Source organism: Lutzomyia longipalpis, chromosome 3 (assembly GCF_024334085.1).
Source record: "Lutzomyia longipalpis isolate SR_M1_2022 chromosome 3, ASM2433408v1".
Classification (NCBI taxonomy): Eukaryota; Metazoa; Arthropoda; class Insecta; order Diptera; family Psychodidae; genus Lutzomyia; species Lutzomyia longipalpis.
In genome coordinates, this window is record NC_074709.1 from 29,025,296 (window position 1) to 29,047,106 (window position 21,811).

The following is a 21,811-nucleotide window of genomic DNA, read 5'->3' on the forward strand; positions in this document are numbered from 1 at the left end:
GTATAACGTATAGATACACACAGAAATTATTTGGAGCGTAAAAAGAGGTCCCAATTTGTTAGTTTTGATTTTTTTTTTAATTTAATTTAATTTATTTTTCACCTCACAGATTATTTGTCCATGCATTTTATATACATAGGTAGAATGAAGACACATAAAAAAGAATTTTATATGTTTTTTTTTCCTCCAGTAGTATGTAGCTGACACATAAAATGAGAGATTGAAAATTTCAAAGGTGTGCTGTTGGATGGAATTTGATTAAAAATGTGCTTTATGTACACAATGTTGTCACCATATAGATGGAAGAATGAATGCTAATTTGGTGGAATAAACTTTGGGGATAGATTGACAAAGTTTCTCTAATGCTCACACAGAAAACAAGGGAAAGTGTTGACGAAGTTTTCGCTTTTTATCACACACAGACACAAACACACCTGATGACCCTTTTTAACCCTTCTAAGGGTGGGGAATGGTTCGCAAGATAAAAGGGCTCAAATTGAGTGTTTAGATAAATTCATTATTAAAATGGCTCAAATTTCGAATTTTAAGATAAAGTTTTCTTGTATTGAAAGGTTTTTTAAAGTCTTATTTGATACAGATTTATTCATTCTTAACATAAAAAGGAAGACTTGAGTAGATAATTAAAGAACTCACATTAAAACATTAAATGAGAACATAACCTCATTTAATGATCTCGCAATGATTTAAAAAATTCTTCTCAAATACTTTTAAGAAGTTAGGTTATATTGAATTGTTTAACTGAATTTTTATTGTTTTAATTTTTTGCCAACGTCATTGTTACATTTCGAGTTTATTTAAATCCTTCTTCAGGTCTTGATATAAAAAAATAGTGAGGTTATGTTACTCAGCGTAATAGAAAATCAGTAGGATAGTAAATTTTTACTTATAAGAGAATGAAAGTGAATCCCTAATGAAACTTTTAAGAAAAATCCAACGAATTAAGAGAACTTAATTCTTAAGGGTTAAAATTTAACGTAAATAAACTTAAATTAAATAATTTGTATGAATTTTATGAGAAAGATAAGGAAATTATCTCATATTTTGATTTTACGTCCTTGACAGCGCAAAAAAATCTCTAAAAAATAAAACGGAAATTTCAATTTACGTTTTCATTTACAATTCCCTCAGTGAGTTTCCCCTAATTTCAATTACGGGAAAAAGGTATCACTTTTATGACTTCCATAGACGTTTGTGCTTTATATTAGTTAATTTTCCCGTGATTATTTCGGTACATTGTGGTAGGTAATGAAATCAACTGAGCGTAAAGAATTTTTATTTTTATCATTAATTGAATGAATGAATAAACTTTTCTTATTTATATATCTTAACTTTTATTCAATAGACTCTCATGAAGTTGTTTTTTTTTATTCTTTTATCAAAAGCTCCCTCCCACTGAGTAAAGTGAGTAAAGAAGAATTCTCAAAGAGAATTTCTCAATCTTATGAATAAAAAGCACAAAGAGTGGAAAAATAAAGGAAGAAAGAAAAGTGCTTTCTATTCTTTTATTCATAATATTACTTTGCCAACATGTTTTATAAATTGGTGTTGTGTGAAAGAAAATTCAAGTGTAGCCGACACCTAGAAAACATGTGTTGAAGGGGAATAAAAATATTTGAGAAGAAAAAAGGTCAAATTTTGAATTAATTTGCAATAGAAAATTTTGAGCAAAATTTGGGAATTTTTTTTTCTCATAGAGAAATGTCCAAAAGAAACCGAAGAAAACGTCGAAGAATATAGAAGAAAATGTTAAAGAACTAATATTTCCAGCCACCAACAACATTATAAACCCGACGTGGAAGCATTTTTATCCTCACTGGCATCTTTATGCTCCCTCTGCTGTCTCTTTTCACCTTTTAAGCCTTTTGCTAAAAAAATTTTTCAAGTATATCCCTCTTCGTTGAAGATATTGATCGAATTCTCGAATGGTTTGTTTTGTGTAGTTATATACACAACAACATACTATTTCTCTTCGTGCACTCCTTCACAGGAGGAGGGTATTGTATTAAGTTGAAATTCGATGAGACTCTTTATGCTGCCTCAAAGTCTCTCTTCTGCTGAGGCATACAATGACTCATTGCAACAATGCGTGTAAATAGTAATAAATTCAAAGAAAGAATCTTTCAAAGGATACTTCATTAGTTTATAAAGTTATATAACGAAGAAATCCTTTTGAGAGAAAAAGGATTCTCCGTAAATTGTGGGTGGTGTTTGTAAGCAAAAAAAAATGATGGGTTGAGATATGAATGAATCATATAGAGCGGATGAGGAGGAAATAATGCAAAATATGAACAAACAATAAAGGCTGAGAAAATAAGGAAACGTACATATAATGTCCACTCAACACACATCAGCATAGAAATAGTTTAACTTCGTTTTTTTTTGCCTTTATGTTTGTCTACATACACATAGAACTTAACACAGAGTTAATTTTACTTAAGCTTTGCATGCAATTACATCGTATTTTAGGCCTCAAAATGAGAGAAGAATGAAATAACAGCACGAGAGCCGTCAACTGCTGTATGGAGAATTAAAGCTCGAAATATCCATATAGGAGACCCCTCTTTTTTTTCCTTTTCTTCTATGCAACCCATAAATACCTTTCTATTCTCTCTTCCTCATAGAAGGGCTATGATATTGTTAGAATTTCTCGGAAAATCTATTTCTCCTTTTGGTTTCTTATTCAAGTATGTAAAGGTAAATTAATATGGACAGATTTTACACAAGAGTTTTCAAGGAATTTTCCAAGTTTTCCCTATAGAAATGTAGTTTGAGTGTCTCCTATTAACAAGAAGGAAAATATGTTGGATGTGGTGAACTATGTTAGTACTTTTCCATTAAGGTCCAGAGGTACAATCTAAATAAGTCAATCATAACGCGTCCAGTTATAAGAGTTGGTGTCCCACAACGTGTAGAAGTTTGTTTATGCGTTGTAGTGCGATTTGTGAGCAGAATTAGTAGGCAAAGTTGATTTTTTTTGTGAAATTCAGCAATTTGATGGATAAAAATGGTCATATCTCTGGTTCTATAAGACCTACAGAAATTTATTGACCAGTTTTGGAAAGGTCTTGAAATAAACTATAATCTGACATATATTTTGATACATTTCAAGGTGATCTCTAGAACACAAAATGGCGGCTATTTGTTTTACTGAAACAGTTTTTGGCATTTTTTTCCCTAACAGAATGATTTTACAGGGTTCTAATGTTCTAGAAAGTTGTAGGGAATTGCAAAACCTTTAATTTGATACCAAATTGAGCAAAATCGGAAAGACCGTTCAAGAGATATTGCTTATAGAAATTTTCAAATTCAAGAATTTTTCAAATGGTCATATCTTCTAAACGGCGACATAGATTTTCTTCATTTTCGGACTGGTGAAAGATATTGAGTCAGGCTACAACATATCAAAATTTAAAGGAAATCTATAACAGATGTTCGGAGATATAGCCCCTGAAAGTTAGGCAATTTTTGTTTTTGATTTTAGCGCCTCTTGCGGCCATTTCTGGAATTTGAAATGTTCTAGATAGTTGTAGGGCTTCTTGAAACCTTTCATTTGATACCAAGATGGTCAAAATCGGTCAAGCCGTTCTCGAGTTATATCGAAAAAACACTTTTTGCTTTGGGCCGCCATATTTGCTAAACCGCTCGACCGATTTTCAAGTATGCATTGTCGATGAAAACGTCTCACTGAGCTCTACAACATACTAAAATTTCAGAACTCTAGCGGTAAGGGAAGTGGTTGACAGTATTTCAAAATGGCGGACGGCGGCCATCTTGGATTTTCAAAATGCGAAAAAATGAAATTTTACACCCACATTTCTATAGAAAATTGCAAACCGGAAGTCTCTATCTGTTACCGTTCTCGAGATATAATGCAAAATGTTGACCACCGGACGGCCTGCCGGCTGGCCGGCCGGCCGGCCGGCCGGCCGGCCGGTCGCCCAGACTTTGCCTTATAGCTCAAGAACGGTAACAGATAGAGACTTCCGGTTTGAAGTTTTCTATAGAAATGTGGGTGTAAATTTTCATTTTTTCGTATTTTCAAAATCCAAGATGGCCGCCGTCCGCCATTTTGAAATAGTGTCAACCACTTCCCTTAGAGCTAGAGGTCTGAAATTTTAGTATGTTGTAGGGCTCAGTGAGACGTTTTCATCGATAACTCATACTTGAAAATCGGTCAAGCGGTTTAGCAAATATGGCGGCCTAAAGCAAAAAGTGTTTTTTCAATATAACTCGAGAACGGCTTGACCGATTTTGACCATCTTGGTATCAAATGAAAGGTTTCAAGAAGCCCTACAACTGTTTAGAACATTTCAAGTTTCCAAAACATCCGCAAGAGGCGCTAAAGTCAAAAACAAAAATTGCCTAACTTTAAGGGGCAATATCTCCGAATCCCCATTAGGCAAATCTTTTAAATTTTGATATGTTGTAGTCTGACTCAATATCTTTCACCAGTCCGAAAATGAAGAAAATCTATGTCGCTGTTTAGAAGATATGGCCATTTGAAAAATTCTTGAATTTGAAAAGTTCTAAGAGCCATATCTCTTGAACCGCTTGACCGATCTTGCTCATATTAGTATCAAATTAAAGGTTTTGCAATTATCTACAACTTTCTAGAACATCAGAAACCTCTAGAACTATTCCTTTAGGATAAAAAATGCCAAAAACTGTTTTGGTGAAACAAAAATCCGCCATTTTGTGTTCTGAATGTGACCTTGAAAATTATTAAAATTTATGTCAATGTATAGCCTGTTTTAATACCTTTCCAAAACTAGTCAAGAAATTTCTGTAGGTGTTGAAGAACCAGAGATATGAACATTTTTATCCATCAAATTACTGAATTTCATAAAAAATCAACTTTGCCTTCTAATACTTACTCACAAATAGTATTACAACGCATTATAAAACTTCTACACGTTGTGGGACACCAACTCTTATAACTGGACGCGTTATGATTGACTTTCAAAAGCAACATTTTGCTTAATTTCCATACGGTCTCGCCTTCCAATTTTATATTTCTATATGTATATTTTGCCATCGTAAGAGTCGCAAAGGGGGGCTCTTTTCGAGGGACACTCCTAATGTTAAATGCGCCGTCGTCATTTTCCTGTGCGTCGCGACGTCGCACTGAAACCGTAGGTGCTGCAACATTGTGCCAGGCAATGTGTCTACCAATTGGTGCGAAAGAGAACAAGGGATGATTGTTGGAAAATATGTTTGCAAGTCTGTGTGTGTGTGGTGGTGGTTTCTGGAGCATAATCCATTTGCGGGGGTAAAATTGCGGAGGGGGTGCACCTCCGGGGTGATACGTCGTCGCGCAGTTTTGGAGTTTCGGCACAGTCCCTCAGTTCATCTTGGGTTCTCTCTTTTGCCACACACATCAAAAGCATTTGTAAAGTGAGTTATGCACAAAACTTGGGGAGATTTTTTTAGAAAGAGATTTCTCTAGTTGTGCTGAAAGAAAAAAAAATTAAGGAAATGTTCTAAAGAAAAAATTCGCAGTGGAAAAAAAAAGAAGAAGTTTGATAGAAAATCTTTGTCAATTTCCGGAAAGAAAAAAAATTGCGTGTGAGGAGAATTCTTTTGGTGCGGTTTTTTAGACACGATTTCTTCTAACTAACACTTTAACGGTAAATGAACCCCTTGTAACATTCTGCGCAATTTTCCCAACACCTTTCCACCCTAATTTACTTTTTCCTTTCCTTCCATGAATTTTTCCAATATTGAAAAGTCTGGATATTTTTTTTTTTTTCAAAAGAAAATAAAAACGGGAAACACCCAGTGCGCCGAAGGAAAGATCCTTTTTCTCTATGCTGCAAAAGAAAAGGGAAAAAAAGGAGAAATTTTTCCAATGAAAAGGTAGAGAAAATGTGAATGAGGGATTTCTACAATATTGTGAAGAACACCCCGCGCCCCTCTTCTGTCACCCTTAAAATGGATTACAAAAGGATTATCAGTGATTTCAAAGAGTGTAATCTTATTTCCACATGAATACATCCAACGGACTTTTTTTTTTATTTATTTCTCTTCTTTCCATTTTTTCTTGAATTTCAAAGTGATTTTTTATTATTAATGTGTTACATTGAATTAATAACATAAGAGAAAAAGAATCACAGCTAATAAGCTCGAGAGAACGGAGAAAATGTAACATAATCGTGGAGTTTTTCTCAAGGATTTATCGGCAATGAAAGTACACACCACAGTACAAGAAAAAAAAATCAATAAATAAACTTCTAACTAAAGCTCTCTATCAAAAATACAAGGATAGAATTTTCAAATAGAATGAATTTGAAAAAAAAAAGAAAAAAAATCATGTGTAATGCGCATTGTTATAAATTATTCTCTGTGAATTGATAATGATGGTTTGGGCATTTTTGTTACCTCATCATTCCTTTCAGTGGTCGTGTGCCATGATGATGAAAATGGGAGAATGTTGAAAATTGCACACACAGACACCCGGCGCCTCCATCTTGGCTTAGGTGGCGTTTTGGGTGAGATTTCTATGTGATGCATGCCGCGCCACCCAACTGAACATGGTTTGAATTTTAATATCCAGAAAGTTATTTTATGTTTGCGAAGAATTTTTACAATGAACTAATTCATTTTTTTTTTAAGTTTATCAGTTGGAAGTTTATCAAAATCGGTTAAGTTGGTTTGGGAAAATTTGTAAGATTTTTTATTAAAGTATTTTGTCGATTTTCCTTTAACTTAAATTATTTTAAAAAGATTTCGAAATTGAATAAAAACTAAAAGAAACATAATTTTGATAAGGTAATTAAACAATCAGTTATCAAAATCGGACTAGACTATCTGTCTCGAAGAAAGCTTTTTACATTAATTGTTTCTTTGTGATTTTTTTCATGAAAAAAATCGCTGATTTTAACGAAAGAATAGATAGATAGATTTTTACAAAAACTTTCCTGTGTCAAACTTTTGCAATATCATTTTTTTCATTTAAGATCGAGCCACAAAAAATTGTTTTTCGAGCCGTTTTTCACGTACAAAAGCTATAACAATTGAAAAAAAAATGTTATCAAAATCGAACCAAAAAATGAAATTGATCAAAATCGATTTTCTACGAACATAAACGAGTTGTCTTAATTAAACATAATTATAATGGAATACGTGGAATAAGTATATGTTCAATAACCGATTTTGATCAATTTTATTTTGTGTCGATTTTGATAAGCATTTTATTCGATTTTTACAGCTTTTGTATTTAAAATACGATTTAAAAAATCAGCGATTTTTCATTAAAAATCATTCAATTTTTTATAAATCTTTTTAAGATTAATTATTAAAATCCTGTTTTAAATCGATCGTATTTCACAAATACTTCCATAAATAAACAGAATTATCAAAATCGGATTATTAGAATTTTCTCTTATCCCACCCATGAAATTCTTTGAGATTATTTTTTTTATTTTTCACATTAAAATAATTTGTAAAATAACTTCATAATTTTTCAAAATTCCTTCAAACTTTTACATGTCTTTTACAAATTATTTTTATTTTTTCAAAGTCATTTTCTAATCGAAAATAGTCAAATAACATAAATTGAATGTATTGAGTTCACAATAAATCAAGGGCTTTGGATTACGTACAAGGCGAACTCTCTTTAGCTGCTGCATAAATTGAAGTTTCGTAATTTTTGGCAAGTGCCTGTGTGTGGGTTGTTTGTATGCACATAATTTTCTTCACTTTACTGCAGTCTCCAACCCATCCCTCTCTGCATTTTCTCACCCACCTTCACCGCCCTTTGTGTGCAATGCATTCCATATCACACCACAAAAAGGCACCCACCTCAACAATTGACGATGCCATGGATGAGGTTTCTCTCTCTCTCTCTCATGTAATATTTCAACGGATATGAGACTCCTCCATATAATATTTGTGAGGAGACATGGTTGAGAATGTGGAGATACGATGATGGCACACATAGAGGAATACATATTTGCGGCTCCACAGTATGTTCAATTGTGTGTGGTGAGAAGAAAATCAAAGGGAAAATGAAGGAATTGGTAGGAGAGATGGAGAAGGAAAGAGCCAAATTATTGATTTTTCACTGCAATATTTTCTCCTTCGTTTTATATGTGGCAAAATTTACTTTTGCAAAAACCATTTTCTCGCAATGTGTGTGCTGTGCAATTTATCGTTGTTTCTTGTGTGAAAGCAACATGAGAGACGTATGACTCCACTGTGAGTACGTAGGGAATATGTCTCTCATCTGTACACATAGATTATACTTTTATGACACCGAAATTGCTTGGAATTTATCATGTGTGGTGCACAATTCCAATGAACTCGACACAATTTTTTCTTCTTCTTTTTTAAAGCTCGCGCTACATTAAGTCTCTCATTTTTTTTTGCACCATTGGTGCTCGTTGTATGAGTCATAGAAATCACATAAAGTGAAGTCATCGTTTATATTGGTTTAAAAAGTATGAAAAATTTGTTGTCTTTGACGCTATATGTACGTGAAAATATTTGCAGAGTACTGGTCTTTTATTGCGTCACTTGTACACAATTTTTCTCTCCTAAAACATTTATCACATTTAGCGGTTTTCAATTTTCATATTTTAAGTTGTTTTAGTTGAAAAAAAAAAATACTCAACGGTGTTCACTGCGGGGGCGGCTGGAGATATTGATTGTGGGCGGTTAAATTTTATACATAAGTATATTTATATTTATGCATATTAATTCCAAATAGCATTCAGAGAATCAATATGCCAAAGTCTAGACACTCACAGGCAAATATTTTAGCCATAAAAGTTCATCAAGTTGCGTAAAGAAGTGAGTAAAAGAATGATTTTGTGGGGATTCAGTGTTTTTGGGAAGATGTGTGTCCCAACTAGCACAGTGTGACTGAAGGTGTTTTCTTTTTTAATTAATATTTCTTAAAATTTTACATTAAGGTAGGAAAGTTTTTTCGGAATGTTTTAAGTGTTTGCTAATTAGATAAAACTCCAGGGAAAACCTTGAAAATTTGAGAATAAAATAAAGTGATTGTAGAGACTTATTGGCGACTGTTTGACGACCTCAAATTGAAACATTAAAATAACTAGAATATACCTAACTTTTTTTTTTTAAATACTTTTCTTGAAGATTTTTTATTTATTTTGCAGATTTTATAACGATTTCTCCTTAATTTTTGTTTTTATAAAAAAAAAAAACAAAAATGGTTTCAAACTAAAGTTCTGCTGCGTGTCCCAAAATCTTAATAATTTTATGTCTCCAAATTGTAAAAGGAAGAAATATCCTTTCATTGAATTATCAGGAAAACTCTTTATTTTTATTAAAGAATTCTCGTTGATTTAATTAGAAATTTCTCTTTGTTTCAAATAAAAAAAAATCTCTGATAAAATTACAAATGAAGGAAAAAATATCCTTCATTGTTATTTGGCACAGATGCTCACTTCCTTGATTTATATATTTTAATCTTCTCATCTGCCCCATTTCGCGAATTTTTTTTGTCTTCCTCATATCCTTCACTGCTCAGCTCATGTCCTTCCTAAAAATGCTGCCAAAAATAAAACTCCACACAATTTCCTAATTGGTTTGTTTTTTTTTAACGTTTTTAGGGGCATCTCATCGAGCGCAACGCATCTCTGGTTTAGTCTACATTCACATTAAAGGAAAAAAAAAGGAAACAGGAACAGCTTCTCTCGAATTCCCCGCCCCATACACACACAATTTTTTCAAAGCATCAAAATCAGAATTTAAAGCAGGAGTTTTTAAAATAAATAACACATCATGTCGTCTGTTGACAAGGAGGAATTGGTTCAAAAGGCAAAATTGGCCGAACAGTCCGAAAGGTAATGTAGAGAGTTCCATCCTTTTGTTTGTTTTCACGTTGAATTTGCATAAAATGTAGAAATTTTCACTTTAATTTACATGAAGCTGTGTCTATTTTAATAACCTTTTTTTCTCTTTGTATTTTCCTTTTCGTCCCCGAATAAAGGTACGATGATATGGCACAAGCCATGAAATCTGTGACAGAAACAGGAGTTGAACTGTCGAATGAGGAACGAAATCTGTTATCGGTGGCTTACAAAAACGTCGTTGGAGCTCGCAGGTTTGTATTTATTTTTCTTTTATTATTTTTCTATCAGTTTTATTGAAAGAGAGGCAAAGAAAATATTCTTGGCACTAAAGTGAATTAAATTCTAATCTAAATACGTTTTGGGCAGTGAAAATAAGAAAGATAACAAAAAAGAACTTTCTTGTGATTAAAATCATTTTTTTGGCGTGATTATTAGAATTTAGTTTGAGGGTGAAGCACAAACAGAAAAAAAATGTTATTGGTGTGAATGTTCCTTTTTTTTAGGTCATCTTGGAGGGTGATTTCATCAATTGAACAAAAGACCGAACCTTCCTCCAAAAAGCAACAGCTCGCAAGAGAATACAGAGAGCGCGTTGAGAAGGAACTTAGGGAAATTTGCTATGAAGTTCTGGTAAGTTTTTTTTTCTTTCAACTTCTTAATTATTTAAAGAATCTTTTAAATTTTTTGATCTTGAGATAATTTTCTAAAGAAGAAAATTAGGGCCATATTCATCGTAAAAAATCTTTTACTTTTATTTTATGAACTTTTATCGTAAAAATCATCAACAGGAACTTTTATAAGATAAAAAAAAATATTTTACGCAAAATACCGATTTTTTTAAATAATTTTTTTTTCATCAGATGGATAAAACCTTTAAAATTGTCATTATAATTTATTTCAGAAAATTGTGAGGAATTTATCAAATGCATTATGGGCAGAATTGTTGTTGTTTTTTTAATTATTCGTTTATATTTAATAAATAAATATTATATAGTTAATAATCAGCAAAAACATGATTTTGCCTTCAGAATTTTAGTTTGAGATCATTTTCTGTTAGATTCATAATTTTTCACATCATCAAACGGCATAAAAAAGCTTAAAACGATAAAAAGCTTTTACCCTGAATACTAAGTTCTATTTTATTTATTTATTTTATTTTTGGAGACTTTATAAAAGTTTGGAGACTAGTTTTTGTGTGGTGACTACCAAAATTCTTTTATCTTTTACGCTGAATACCAAAATGACATTTTATCATAAAAATAAAAGAATTTTTATACGCTAAATATGGCCCTTACGTAGAAGATTTCTTGTAAAAGGAAGTCTGGAATTTTCAGAAATCAATGAAGATTAAAGCTTAAAAAAATCCCACAAAAATACTTTTTCTTCGCAAGAAAATAAATTCATTATTTTGACGATTATAAAATTAATTTAAAAATAAAAATAAGAGGATCAAGAAGATGGTCAAGAAAAGAATCTTACAAATTCCAATGTTTTATTTTCACCAGTATATTATTAATTTATCCGTAAATAGATAGGAAAAAAAGAAGCTTTGTCAAAGCTTAAGTTCCAAACAAGATGAGGGGTAATTATTTTTCCCTAGAGCGACACACAAGCTCTCCCGCCCCCCCCCCACAAAAAAACAGTGTCGTGACATAAAATTTCAGCATAAAATATATAGTGTTTGGGGCAACATCAGGGTGGAGGAAGAGCCAAATACAAATTATATATACTGCAAAAAAGCTCCCAAAGGGTTTTTCTTTTTCCAAAAATAACCTCCCCTGTGCCTTGAAAAAAAAAGAAACAAACTTCATTAATTGACTGTGGATGATAATTAAGAGTTTATATAACTTTTTTCCTCTTTCTCTCTCCCCCCTTTCTGTGCTCGCAATTAATCATGTAATTTTTTTTTTTAAACTTGCTTTATTAATACACATAAAAATTTTGTTTCATGAGCAGAAAATTTTCAATTTCAGTTTTTAATTAAAAGTCAATCATAACGCGTCCAGTTATAAGAGTTGGTGTCCCACAACGTGGAAAAGTTTATTTATGCGTTAAAATTGATTTTTGAGCAGTAACTATTAGGCAAAGTTGAATTTTTTTGTGAAATTCAGCAATTTGATGCATAAAAATAGACATATCTCTAGTTCTATAAAACCTACAGAAATTTCGTGACTAGTTTTGGAAAGATCTTGAAATAAGCTATAATTTGACATATATCTCAATGATTTTCAAGGTCACCTCTAGAACACAAAATGGCGGATTTTTGTTTCACAAAAAGAGTTTTTCGCATTTTTCGTCCTGAAGGAATGGCTTTAGAGGTTTCTGATGTTCTAGAAAGTTGTAGATAATTGCAAAACCTTTAATTTGATACCAAATTGAGCAAAATCGGACAAGCGGTTCAAGAGATATGGCTCTTAGAACTTTTCAAATGTAAGAATTTTTCAAATGGCTATATCTTCTAAACGGCGACATAGAATTTCTTCATTTTCGGACTGATGAAAGATATTGAGTCAGGCTACAACATATCAAAATTTAAAGGAAATCGATGATGGCGATTCGGAGATATTGCCCCTTAAAGTTATGCAATTTTTGTTTTTGATTTTAGCGCCTCTTGCGGAAATTTTTTAAACTTGGAATGTTCTAGACAGTTGTAGGGCTTCTCAATACCTTTCATTTGATACCAAGATGGTCAAAATCGGTCAAGCCGTTCTCGAGTTATATCGAAAAAACACTTTTTGCTTTGAGCCGCCATATTTGCTAAACGGCTTGACCGATTTTCAAGTATGAATTATTGATGAAAACGTCTCACTGAGCTCTACATCATACTAAAATTTCAGACCTCTAGCTATAAAGGAACTGGTTGACGGTGTTTCAAAATGGCGGACGGCGGCCATCTTGGATTTTAAAAATGTAAAAAAATGAAATTTTACACCCACATTTCTATAGAAAACTTCAAACCTGAAGTCTCTATCTGTTACCGTTCTCGAGCTATAAGGCAAAGTTTGGGCGACCGGCCGGCCGGCCGGCCGGCCGGCAGGCCGGCCGGATCAAAAATTTTCCACCACCATTTTTGGAATGTGGGTTGTCTGAAACGTGCTCATACCAAGTTTGAGCCCGATCTGAGGTGGTCGGAAAATCCGACGATTACAATACTTGGTGTTGGCCACGAAGTGGAACACCAACTAATAACTTTAGTTGCGTTTGCTTTTAAAAATGTAAAATGATTATCATGAGAAGATGAGAATTATTTTCTCACGGTGAGAAATCAATTTTCGCTGTGCTGCACTTTGTAATAATTCTACAAGTTTTATTCCAATTGGAAGTTTTTCAAGTTCAATAAAAAGGCAAAAAAAAGGACGAAGGATTGAAGTTTTGTAATATATTGCAATGATTAAGGAGTTTGGAGGGTGAGATGGGATGTGTATCATTAAAAGTTTTAAATGAATTTCCTTAAACTTTCTTCGCAATACTTTGATCAATTTTTAAGGGATGATTTCCCATTTGAATTACGGTGTGTAATGAGATCTTTTTATTTGAAGAAAAAAAAAGCATTTTTATGGAAAATATTTTTGTCATAGTCGAGATTCAAAATTTTCCAGTTAAGACACATTTTGTGTTATAAATGGCTATAAAATAAAACAGTTTTAGATAAAGAAGAGGAATCGAAAAAAGAGAAAATAAATAAAAGAAGATTGAATGAACAGAAATCCTTTGTAGGTTAACTGAAAATCAAACTTTAGTATTCTTGTGAAATCCTTGATGAAATAATCTTCAAAGGAAGAGAGAATCGATTTGAAAATTATATTTTGAAATAATGTTCGAATTGAATTATACTTTATGATTTCAAGAGCTCGCTTATGGGAAACTTTCACAGAGTATACCTACCTATATATACTCGAAAATCTATATAGAATAAAGCTCTGGGGAAATCTCTCTGGAATTTAATATTATTTGATTGCATTGTAAAATGTTATGGATTTAGCCAATATATTTTTGGGAAAGGATACACGACAAAATGAGTCCTGGAGTCATATTAATTCGTAGAATTTGAAATGAATAGCAAATGTTATTGCAATAGAATATTTTGGAAAAGGTTTCAGAGAATTTGATCATTGTTTTTTGTGTCAATTTTTTTTCTAAAAACGTTTTTTGGATTAATTAAAAAGAAACATTTGGAAAATTGTAGGTATCGTGTTTACAAGAATTTATAAAGCTTTAATAACCTAAAATTTGTGTCAAATATTTGCACAAGAATCGAGAAAAACTACCTCCATCTATTAGAGATTTTACCTTATTCACTAAGGGCTGTATTCTCTAAGAGTGAAATCCTCTTGTGATAAACTCCCGTGAGCTTTATCCTTTAAGAAAAATAATGCATCCGTGATAAACTCCCGTAAGATTTTTCCGGCTTTCACGTTTCTTTTCAAGCGCTAAAATCTTCAGGAGTTTATCACGGGAGTTTTTCACTCTTGGAGAATTCATGTCCTGGTTCATAAAAAAAACTTTTAAAAAATTTGTTATAAATCTCTAAAACAAAATCATAAATTTTCATCCCTTAACAAAAAATAAGAGAATTTTCTAAATCAATTATTAGAAATACAAGATGAGCAACTGATTGACCTCACTTCCGAGCAGATTAACATTTTCTTAACTATTAATGATCATTTTACAAATAAGATCTTCACGTGCAAACAAACCTTCAAAAATATTTGAAGCTTTGGCTGTTTTTTTTTCCTAGAATTCGTTCCCATAAAACAACAAGGTGAAAATGTGGAATTTTCGCGGGAAATTGATAACGTTTGCGCGACTGTATGCGTGTGTGTGTGTGTGTGTGGTTCATTTCCGGAAATGGCGAAAACGTTCCGGAAATTAGCAGAAACGCCCCGGTGTTCCCGGAAACGGTTTGGAATATGAATGAAAACAACGCCCTTTAAGTGAAACAAATCTGAGTCCTTAAATTGACGTATAAAGAGCTTAATTTTCTTGTCTTTTTAACTTACAAAAAAAAAAGAATTATTAAAAAAAATTAACAAAGAATAGAAAGAAGAAAAATTAGTAGCAAAGGTCAAATATAATTTAATTGAATTCCAAAAATGTCCATTGAGCTACCACGTTGAATTAGTCACTCCTGCTTACTTTTGCTAATCACTATTTGTGGGGTTATTTGTGGCTTTGGGGAGGATGTGAATGTGTTGTGGAAATTTTTCTATTTAGTTTTCTCAAGAGAGATTTTTCAGTCACGCAATTATTTCATTTCCCTCGCTATTGATTTCTTCTTTTTTTTTTTGAGTTCTCTCTCCTTGCTAATGTTCTCATGAACTTATCCGGTTATTCTTCTCTCTGTACATTCATGCTTTATGATGGGTTAGGAGGATGAATAAAAATAAAATAACAATAAAACTATTGCGTTAATATTGAAATGAATAAAAAGCTTTAAAGGAAAACAGCGCAAAAGCTCAATCTATAGATAAATTGTGCAGATGTTAGAGCTATTGATAAAACTTCTCTTCCAAGAAACAAATTAAGAAAATAGTTGAGAGAAGTTCATGAAAAGATTTCTCACAGAGAACTTGAACTTTGATATTTCACCTCAAAATAAGGGAGCTTTTAATCATTTCCTTCAAGTTAATCGTTTTTAATTCATATCCTTGTTGTTAAGTGAAAAGCTCCTCATACAAAGTTTCTTCCATCAAATCAAATCCTCAAACAAAAATCTATTTATATAACGTTGCCATACAACGTGTGTTGCCTCATTCGCGTGGAAATGTTGTGTAGTAGCATTAAGAGAAAGTGAGAGATTTTCTTCTTAAAAAAATGAAAAAGAAAATGAAGATTCTTAGAAGATTCTCAACACTCTGCTGTATAAGAGAATAAAGAAACCAGCCAAAGCGCGGGGGCGACAAAGTAGCAAGAAGGAGGAAGAAGAAAAAAAAAAGGGATGAGGAAAAATGGAAAATGGAAAAGCATGTGCCACATAGATTGCTTGTTTTCCTCATCATTGTACTCTCCTTAACATACATACATATTGTGTTTTGTGTTGAAGAGGATGTGTGTGAGACTTTCTATACTATATGTGTGTAATGTATATAAGTAAAACGGAAATTTGTTGTAAAGACTGACTCCTCAGTTTGGAGAATTCAACGAAAGAAAAAAAAGTCGTCCTCTTATGTGTGTATGACGTAACATTCAGGAGGTATTATTCACCCAAAAAAGGAAGTCACGAGGAAAAAAAAATGTAGAAGATGGAAGTGGAGGAGGGAAGGAAGATTGAAGAGAATTTACAGATGAGAGGCGCACATTGAAAGTGAAAGTGGCACAATAATGTCTTAAAAAAATGTAGAAGGTTGAAAATCCTCAAGAAAAATCCTTTAAGAATTCTTAATAATCCTGAATGATTAATAGATTTTTTTAAGCTCAGAAAAACATCTTTTGAATCATTGAAAATTGTGAAAGCTTTTTGTTAAGAAGCACAGATGAGCTTTGAATGGATTTAAAGCTTCAAAGACAAAGTAAAAAAATGTAGATTGAGTAAAGTTTCAATATTGTTTTCTTAATGTTTAAAAGAGTTAAAGTAAAATTGTTTAATGGAAAACACAGGAAGAGATAATTTTGTAAATCTTCGAAGAAAAGCTCTCTTTTCTTCTCAATTAATCTCAGAAAATCTTTAAAATTAAAAAAAAAAAGTCACGAAAGTTTTCGATCTGAACAAGCTATAAAATTAATGATTTATAAGATGTAGATTAGTTTCCAAAAAAGTGAGAAAAAACGCTGAAAAATTCCTTTTTAATGATAATTCTTTAACAAATTTCGTTTATTTATTTCACCTTCATCAGGCCTATAAAACTATGGATGACAGAAATGAGAAGATTTGGTCTTTGGTGTGTTGAAACAAATCTTCATCATTAAATAATTGCATAATTCAATCGATTTATGAAACATTATTGTTTTTCTTATTTTCATTAATTAAATTCAAACCTAAATAATTAATATTTAAAGAAATAATTAGGTAAACATTGTTAATTTTATAATGTTAATGATTTTTTCAAATTCTTTTAATCACATATAAAAAGCTCCTCTCTGTGAGCTTTTATTATAATACTTTTTTATTCACATTCAAAAGAAAAGAATAATTAAAAATTTAAAAATTGATTTTTCCACATAAAACTGAACTTGAAAAAAAAAATACATTAAAATTTATATTTTAGCACAACACAAAGCTCTAATTAAATTTTCCTTTCATTTATTTTGGAGTCATTTGTAGGAAAAATTATTAATTTAATGTCGCTTCTTCTCGCACAGTGTCAATGTGCGAAAAAATATTCAGTGTCATTTTATGCTTTTTATTATTCCATTTTGATGATATGTTATGAGCTGAAAAAGAATCATTTTTATCTTCTTTTCTTTCCCTCCTATTTCACCATCACACTGTGTTGTCGACGACACACCCACAATCACTTTTGGATCATTAAGGAAATTTTTATATTTTTTTCACGTCCTTTTTCATTCTTCTAAAAAGGAAATTTCCCATTAGGAGGGTTTGAGTTGGGGCTCTTCTCCTTTTGGTTGCGGGGCGAGCAACAAGGTGGATGGGCAGGATGACAAGGAGATGAAAAGCCACAAAGTTGAGAATCAGAATAAATAAATAAAATGGTCCATATTATATTGAATAATTTATGTAGGTACATATGTATGTATTGGAGGTATGCGTAAAGAAGACGTATTAGAGATAAGCAAAGAATGGGAAAAAAAGTTTGTGCGTAAAAGCTCCAAGAAAAGCGAGAGAAACAGAGAGGTGGGAGAGAGAAAGATCTTTGTGTATTATTTACTCTAATTTTTATTGCCATTTCGAAAATTCCAAGACAATCCTCGCTTTTTTATTTACATTTAAAAGCCTTTTTTTATGAGAATAATAATTATTCGATGATATGAAAAGGATTTATTTCAAACTAATTAATCTGTGAGGGTTCTTTTTCATTTTTTTATCTTCGTGAATGTCTTTGCAGGGTCTGCTCGATAAATATTTAATACCCAAGGCCAGCAATCCCGAAAGCAAAGTCTTTTATCTGAAAATGAAGGGAGACTACTACAGATATTTGGCTGAGGTTGCTACTGGAGACACTCGCAACAGTAAGTTTATTTTTCTTTTTTTTTGTAATTTATGATGTATTCAAAGTAACTTTGCATCGAAAAGCTCCACCTATAAATTAATTAACCAATGAATGCTCAGCTTTGAGATCGTTGGCCAATCAGAGACATTTGCGTTCTTCTTCTTATTTATTGTTCTTTCAAAGTAAGATATATTTCAAATTGATATCTTTTGAGCTACAGTGCAGAGTTCCTTTGAATTTTATTTTACAGAATTTTCTTTAAAAAAGAAAAATTTAAAAGTGAAGAAAAAAGCAAAGAAAATTCTCATTTAAAAATAAAAAAAATTATTTCAAATAGGTGTAGTAGATGACTCCCAAGCTGCGTACCAGGATGCCTTCGAAATTAGTAAGGGCAAAATGCAGCCAACACATCCCATCCGATTGGGTCTTGCACTCAATTTCTCAGTCTTCTATTACGAGATTCTAAATTCTCCGGATAAAGCTTGCCAGCTGGCCAAACAGGTCCTTAAAAAAAAAGATTTTCTCTTATTACGGATTTTTTTTAAACTGCAATGACCTTTGAAATGATGGGAAAATCTCATAAATTCAGTCTCTCACAAATCGTTGATTTATTTATTTACTTTACGGTGTAATTCAATATATTTTACAGTGTATTTGATATATTCTTTATCCCCTCATTTAATCGTGTTGATTTTGGCGGGGGAGAAGGGAGGTTCAGAGCGTTTTGGGGGGAGTTTAATGTGTGGAAAATTCAACAAAATCCAAGAAGATTCCCTAACCTACGATGAATGTAGAAAATATCCTTTTTTTATGGACTTTAAATAAAGTACTTTTCAACGATTTTATAGCACGAATTTAGGGGTCGAAAAACTTATTTTGCAAATCAAACCACCCCTATATGATGGAGGGACAGAGAAGATTTAATAAACTTTTATTTTCTACTTGAAAAGTCTTCAAAAAAAAAGTTTTTATTACTCTCTCTTTGAATCCTGACGGTTTATTCTCCCTCTATGCGTGGCTCTATGTGAGTTTAAAAGAGAAGAAAATCGCGTGTTTAATTGCATTAAATAAACCACGAAGAACGTATTTTATGAAAAAAGAAGGTACGATGGTTAATTAAAATTTATTTCTCATTTTATTGAATTTGCAGAATTTATATTTTATTCAATTGAATTTTGAGTTTTTTTTTTAAATCAATTCCACGAAAGGTTTTATTTTAAATTAATTAATTTTTTATGCTTCCAACTAGAGAAACTTTCTAATGGAAAAGCAGAAAAGTTATAAAAGTTTTAATTAGTTGGAAAACTTTGGGAGGAATTTACTACTCAGTCGGGCCTAAAAATTTAAGTAGGTTTTTTAGTCAGTCTTAAGGTTTTACGTCAGTTTTTTAGGTCTAACTTAAAATTTGTAAGTCGGCCTTAAGAAATATCATTGAAAAATAGGCAATCTGTTAATCTGACTTTAAGACGTTAAGACCGACTTACAAATTTTAAGTCAGACTTAAAAAAAAATGGCTTAAAACTTTGAGACCGACTTTAAAACCAACTTAAATTTTTAAGCTCGACTAAGTAGTGAATTCCGCCCTTAATAATTAGATTTTTTAAAGAAGATTAAAAGTATTCTGAACATTTGAATAGTATTCGGAATATTCAATTAATATTCCGAATATTTATTGAAAATTTGTTTATATTTCTTTTCTTTGATTGTTTTATTTGAAGTACTTTTGGTTATACTTAAAATATTGTAGCGAAATTATTATTATTTTTATTGTTGTTAAAAATATTTTTTATTCTCTTCGTAAATATTCCAAAGTTATTTTTTTGATAAAATTATTTGCCCCTTAAAATAGAAAAGAAGAAAACTGTGGAGTCTTATTTATTTATTTTTAATCTTATTGTTTTATGTACAAAAACAAACATTTTTATTATTTTGCTTTATCTAATATTTTAAATTTTTTATTAATATATTTCTTTAATTTTTTTCTTTCTTTTTTCGCTCCTAATGTTTGTGTGTCCTTGCGTTCATTTGTCACCATCATCGTGTACTCGTCTCTTCCTTCAACACTTGTGCGGGATAAAAAAAAACATTTAAAAAAAAAAATACTTTCAATAAATATAAAACACGAATAAATAAATAAAAAAAATTAATTAAAATCAGGCGTCATTGAGGACTCACAGAAGGCTTATCAGGAGGCATTTGATATCTCAAAATCCAAAATGCAACCCACACATCCAATCCGTTTGGGTTTAGCACTCAACTTCTCGGTCTTCTATTATGAAATTATTAATTCACCAGCGCGTGCGTGTCACTTGGCCAAACAGGTGCTAAAAAAAACAGTGAAAAAAAATTCAATTTTATGTTTTATTTTTCTTAATTTCTGTTAAACATCTAACTCTGCCTGAATCTTTATATTTTTTTTCCTAAAATCTTAATAATTTTCCCTTTCATTTCCTCGTGTTTGTTTTGTGACGCATTATTAAGTTTTTCTCTTAATTTTTTAATTCTTCTTTTACGTAGTTAGCACAATATTTCAAAAATTGTGAACCTACAATGAGAATTTTATTATTCTCCGTAAAGAGACTTATACGTGAAGGGGGAATAACATCATTTTGGGGTTTCCCTTGAATGGAGAGAGTTTATTTGATGGTGTCATTAATTTTTAATGAACAAACGCACTAACATTTAATCGTTATTTGTTGTTGTTGTTGTTGTTCTGCCTTTTTACCTTTAATATTACCTATATACCTACCTATTTATGTTTAATATATCCATTGATTGGATTAAGAATGAAAAAAAATGTTTTCTTGCCCTTAAACACGATGATCTCCTCCCTCGTGAATTTAGGGCACGTACCTACTTATTTTTTTTTCATTGCCATCCCCTCATCGTTAATAAATTAGTTGGTGTTCCACTTCGTGGCCAACACCAAGTATTGTAATCGTCGGATTTTCCGACCACCTCAGATCGGGCTCAAACTTAGTATGAGCACGTTTCAGACAACCCACATTCCAAAAATTGTGGTGGAAAATTTTTAATCCGGCCGGCCTGCCGGCCTGCCGGCCTTCCGGTGGTCCAAACTTTGCCTTATAACTCGAGAACAGTAACAGATAGAGACTTTCTGTTTGAAGTTTTCTATAGAAATGTGGGTGTAAAATTTCATTTTTTCGCATTTTCAAAATCCAAGATGGCCGCCGTCCGCCATTTTGAAATACCGTCAACCACTTCCCTTATAGCTAGAGGTCTGAAATTTTATTATGTTGTAGAGCTCAGTGAGATGTTTTCATCAACAATTCATACTTGACAATCGGTCAAGCGGTTTAGCAAATATGGCGGCCTAAAGCAAAAAGTGTTTTTTCGATATAACTCGAGAACGGCTTGACCGATTTTGACCATCTTGGTATCAAATGAAAGGTATTGAGAAGCCCTACAACTCTTTAGAACATTTCAAGTTTCAAGAACATCCGCAAGAGGCACTAAAATCAAAAACAAAAATTGCCTAACTTTAAGGGGCAATATCTCCGAACATCTGTTATAGATTTCCTTTAAATTTTGATATGTTGTAGCCTGACTCAATATCTTTCTTCAGTCCGAAAATGAAGAAATTCTATGTCGCCGTTTAGAAGATATGGCAATTTAAAAAAAATCATGAATTTAAAAAGTTGTAAGAGCCATATCTCCTGAACTGCTTGACCGATTTTGCTCATCTTGGTATCAAATTAAAGGTTCTGCGATTCTCTACAACTTTCTAGAACAATAAAATTCTCTAGAACCATTCCTTCAGGACAAAAAATGCGAAATACTGTTTTGGTAAAACAAAAAGCCGCCATTTTGTGTTCTGGATATGACCTTGAAAAGTATCAA

The 21,811-nt window shown here is 31.9% G+C and overlaps 1 protein-coding gene across 5 annotated transcripts in view; it reads left to right on the plus strand.

Annotated features, from left to right (window-relative positions):
- Positions 1 to 21,811, plus strand: part of LOC129793695 (14-3-3 protein zeta) — a 40,143-nt gene that overhangs the window by 13,841 nt on the left and 4,491 nt on the right. For 2 of the 5 annotated variants that reach the window (XM_055833889.1, XM_055833892.1), the window contains exons 2-6: positions 9,600 to 9,833; positions 9,980 to 10,093; positions 10,346 to 10,472; positions 17,846 to 17,969; positions 18,288 to 18,451. In XM_055833889.1, the coding sequence (XP_055689864.1) occupies positions 9,772 to 9,833; positions 9,980 to 10,093; positions 10,346 to 10,472; positions 17,846 to 17,969; positions 18,288 to 18,451 (591 nt within the window). In that variant the 5' untranslated portion in view covers positions 9,600 to 9,771. Of the gene's footprint in view, positions 1 to 4,984; positions 5,649 to 9,599; positions 9,834 to 9,979; positions 10,094 to 10,345; positions 10,473 to 17,845; positions 17,970 to 18,287; positions 18,452 to 20,107; positions 20,272 to 21,811 lie in introns of those variants that run through there. The other 3 variants (XM_055833891.1, XM_055833894.1, XM_055833893.1) reach the window with 3 other exon arrangements.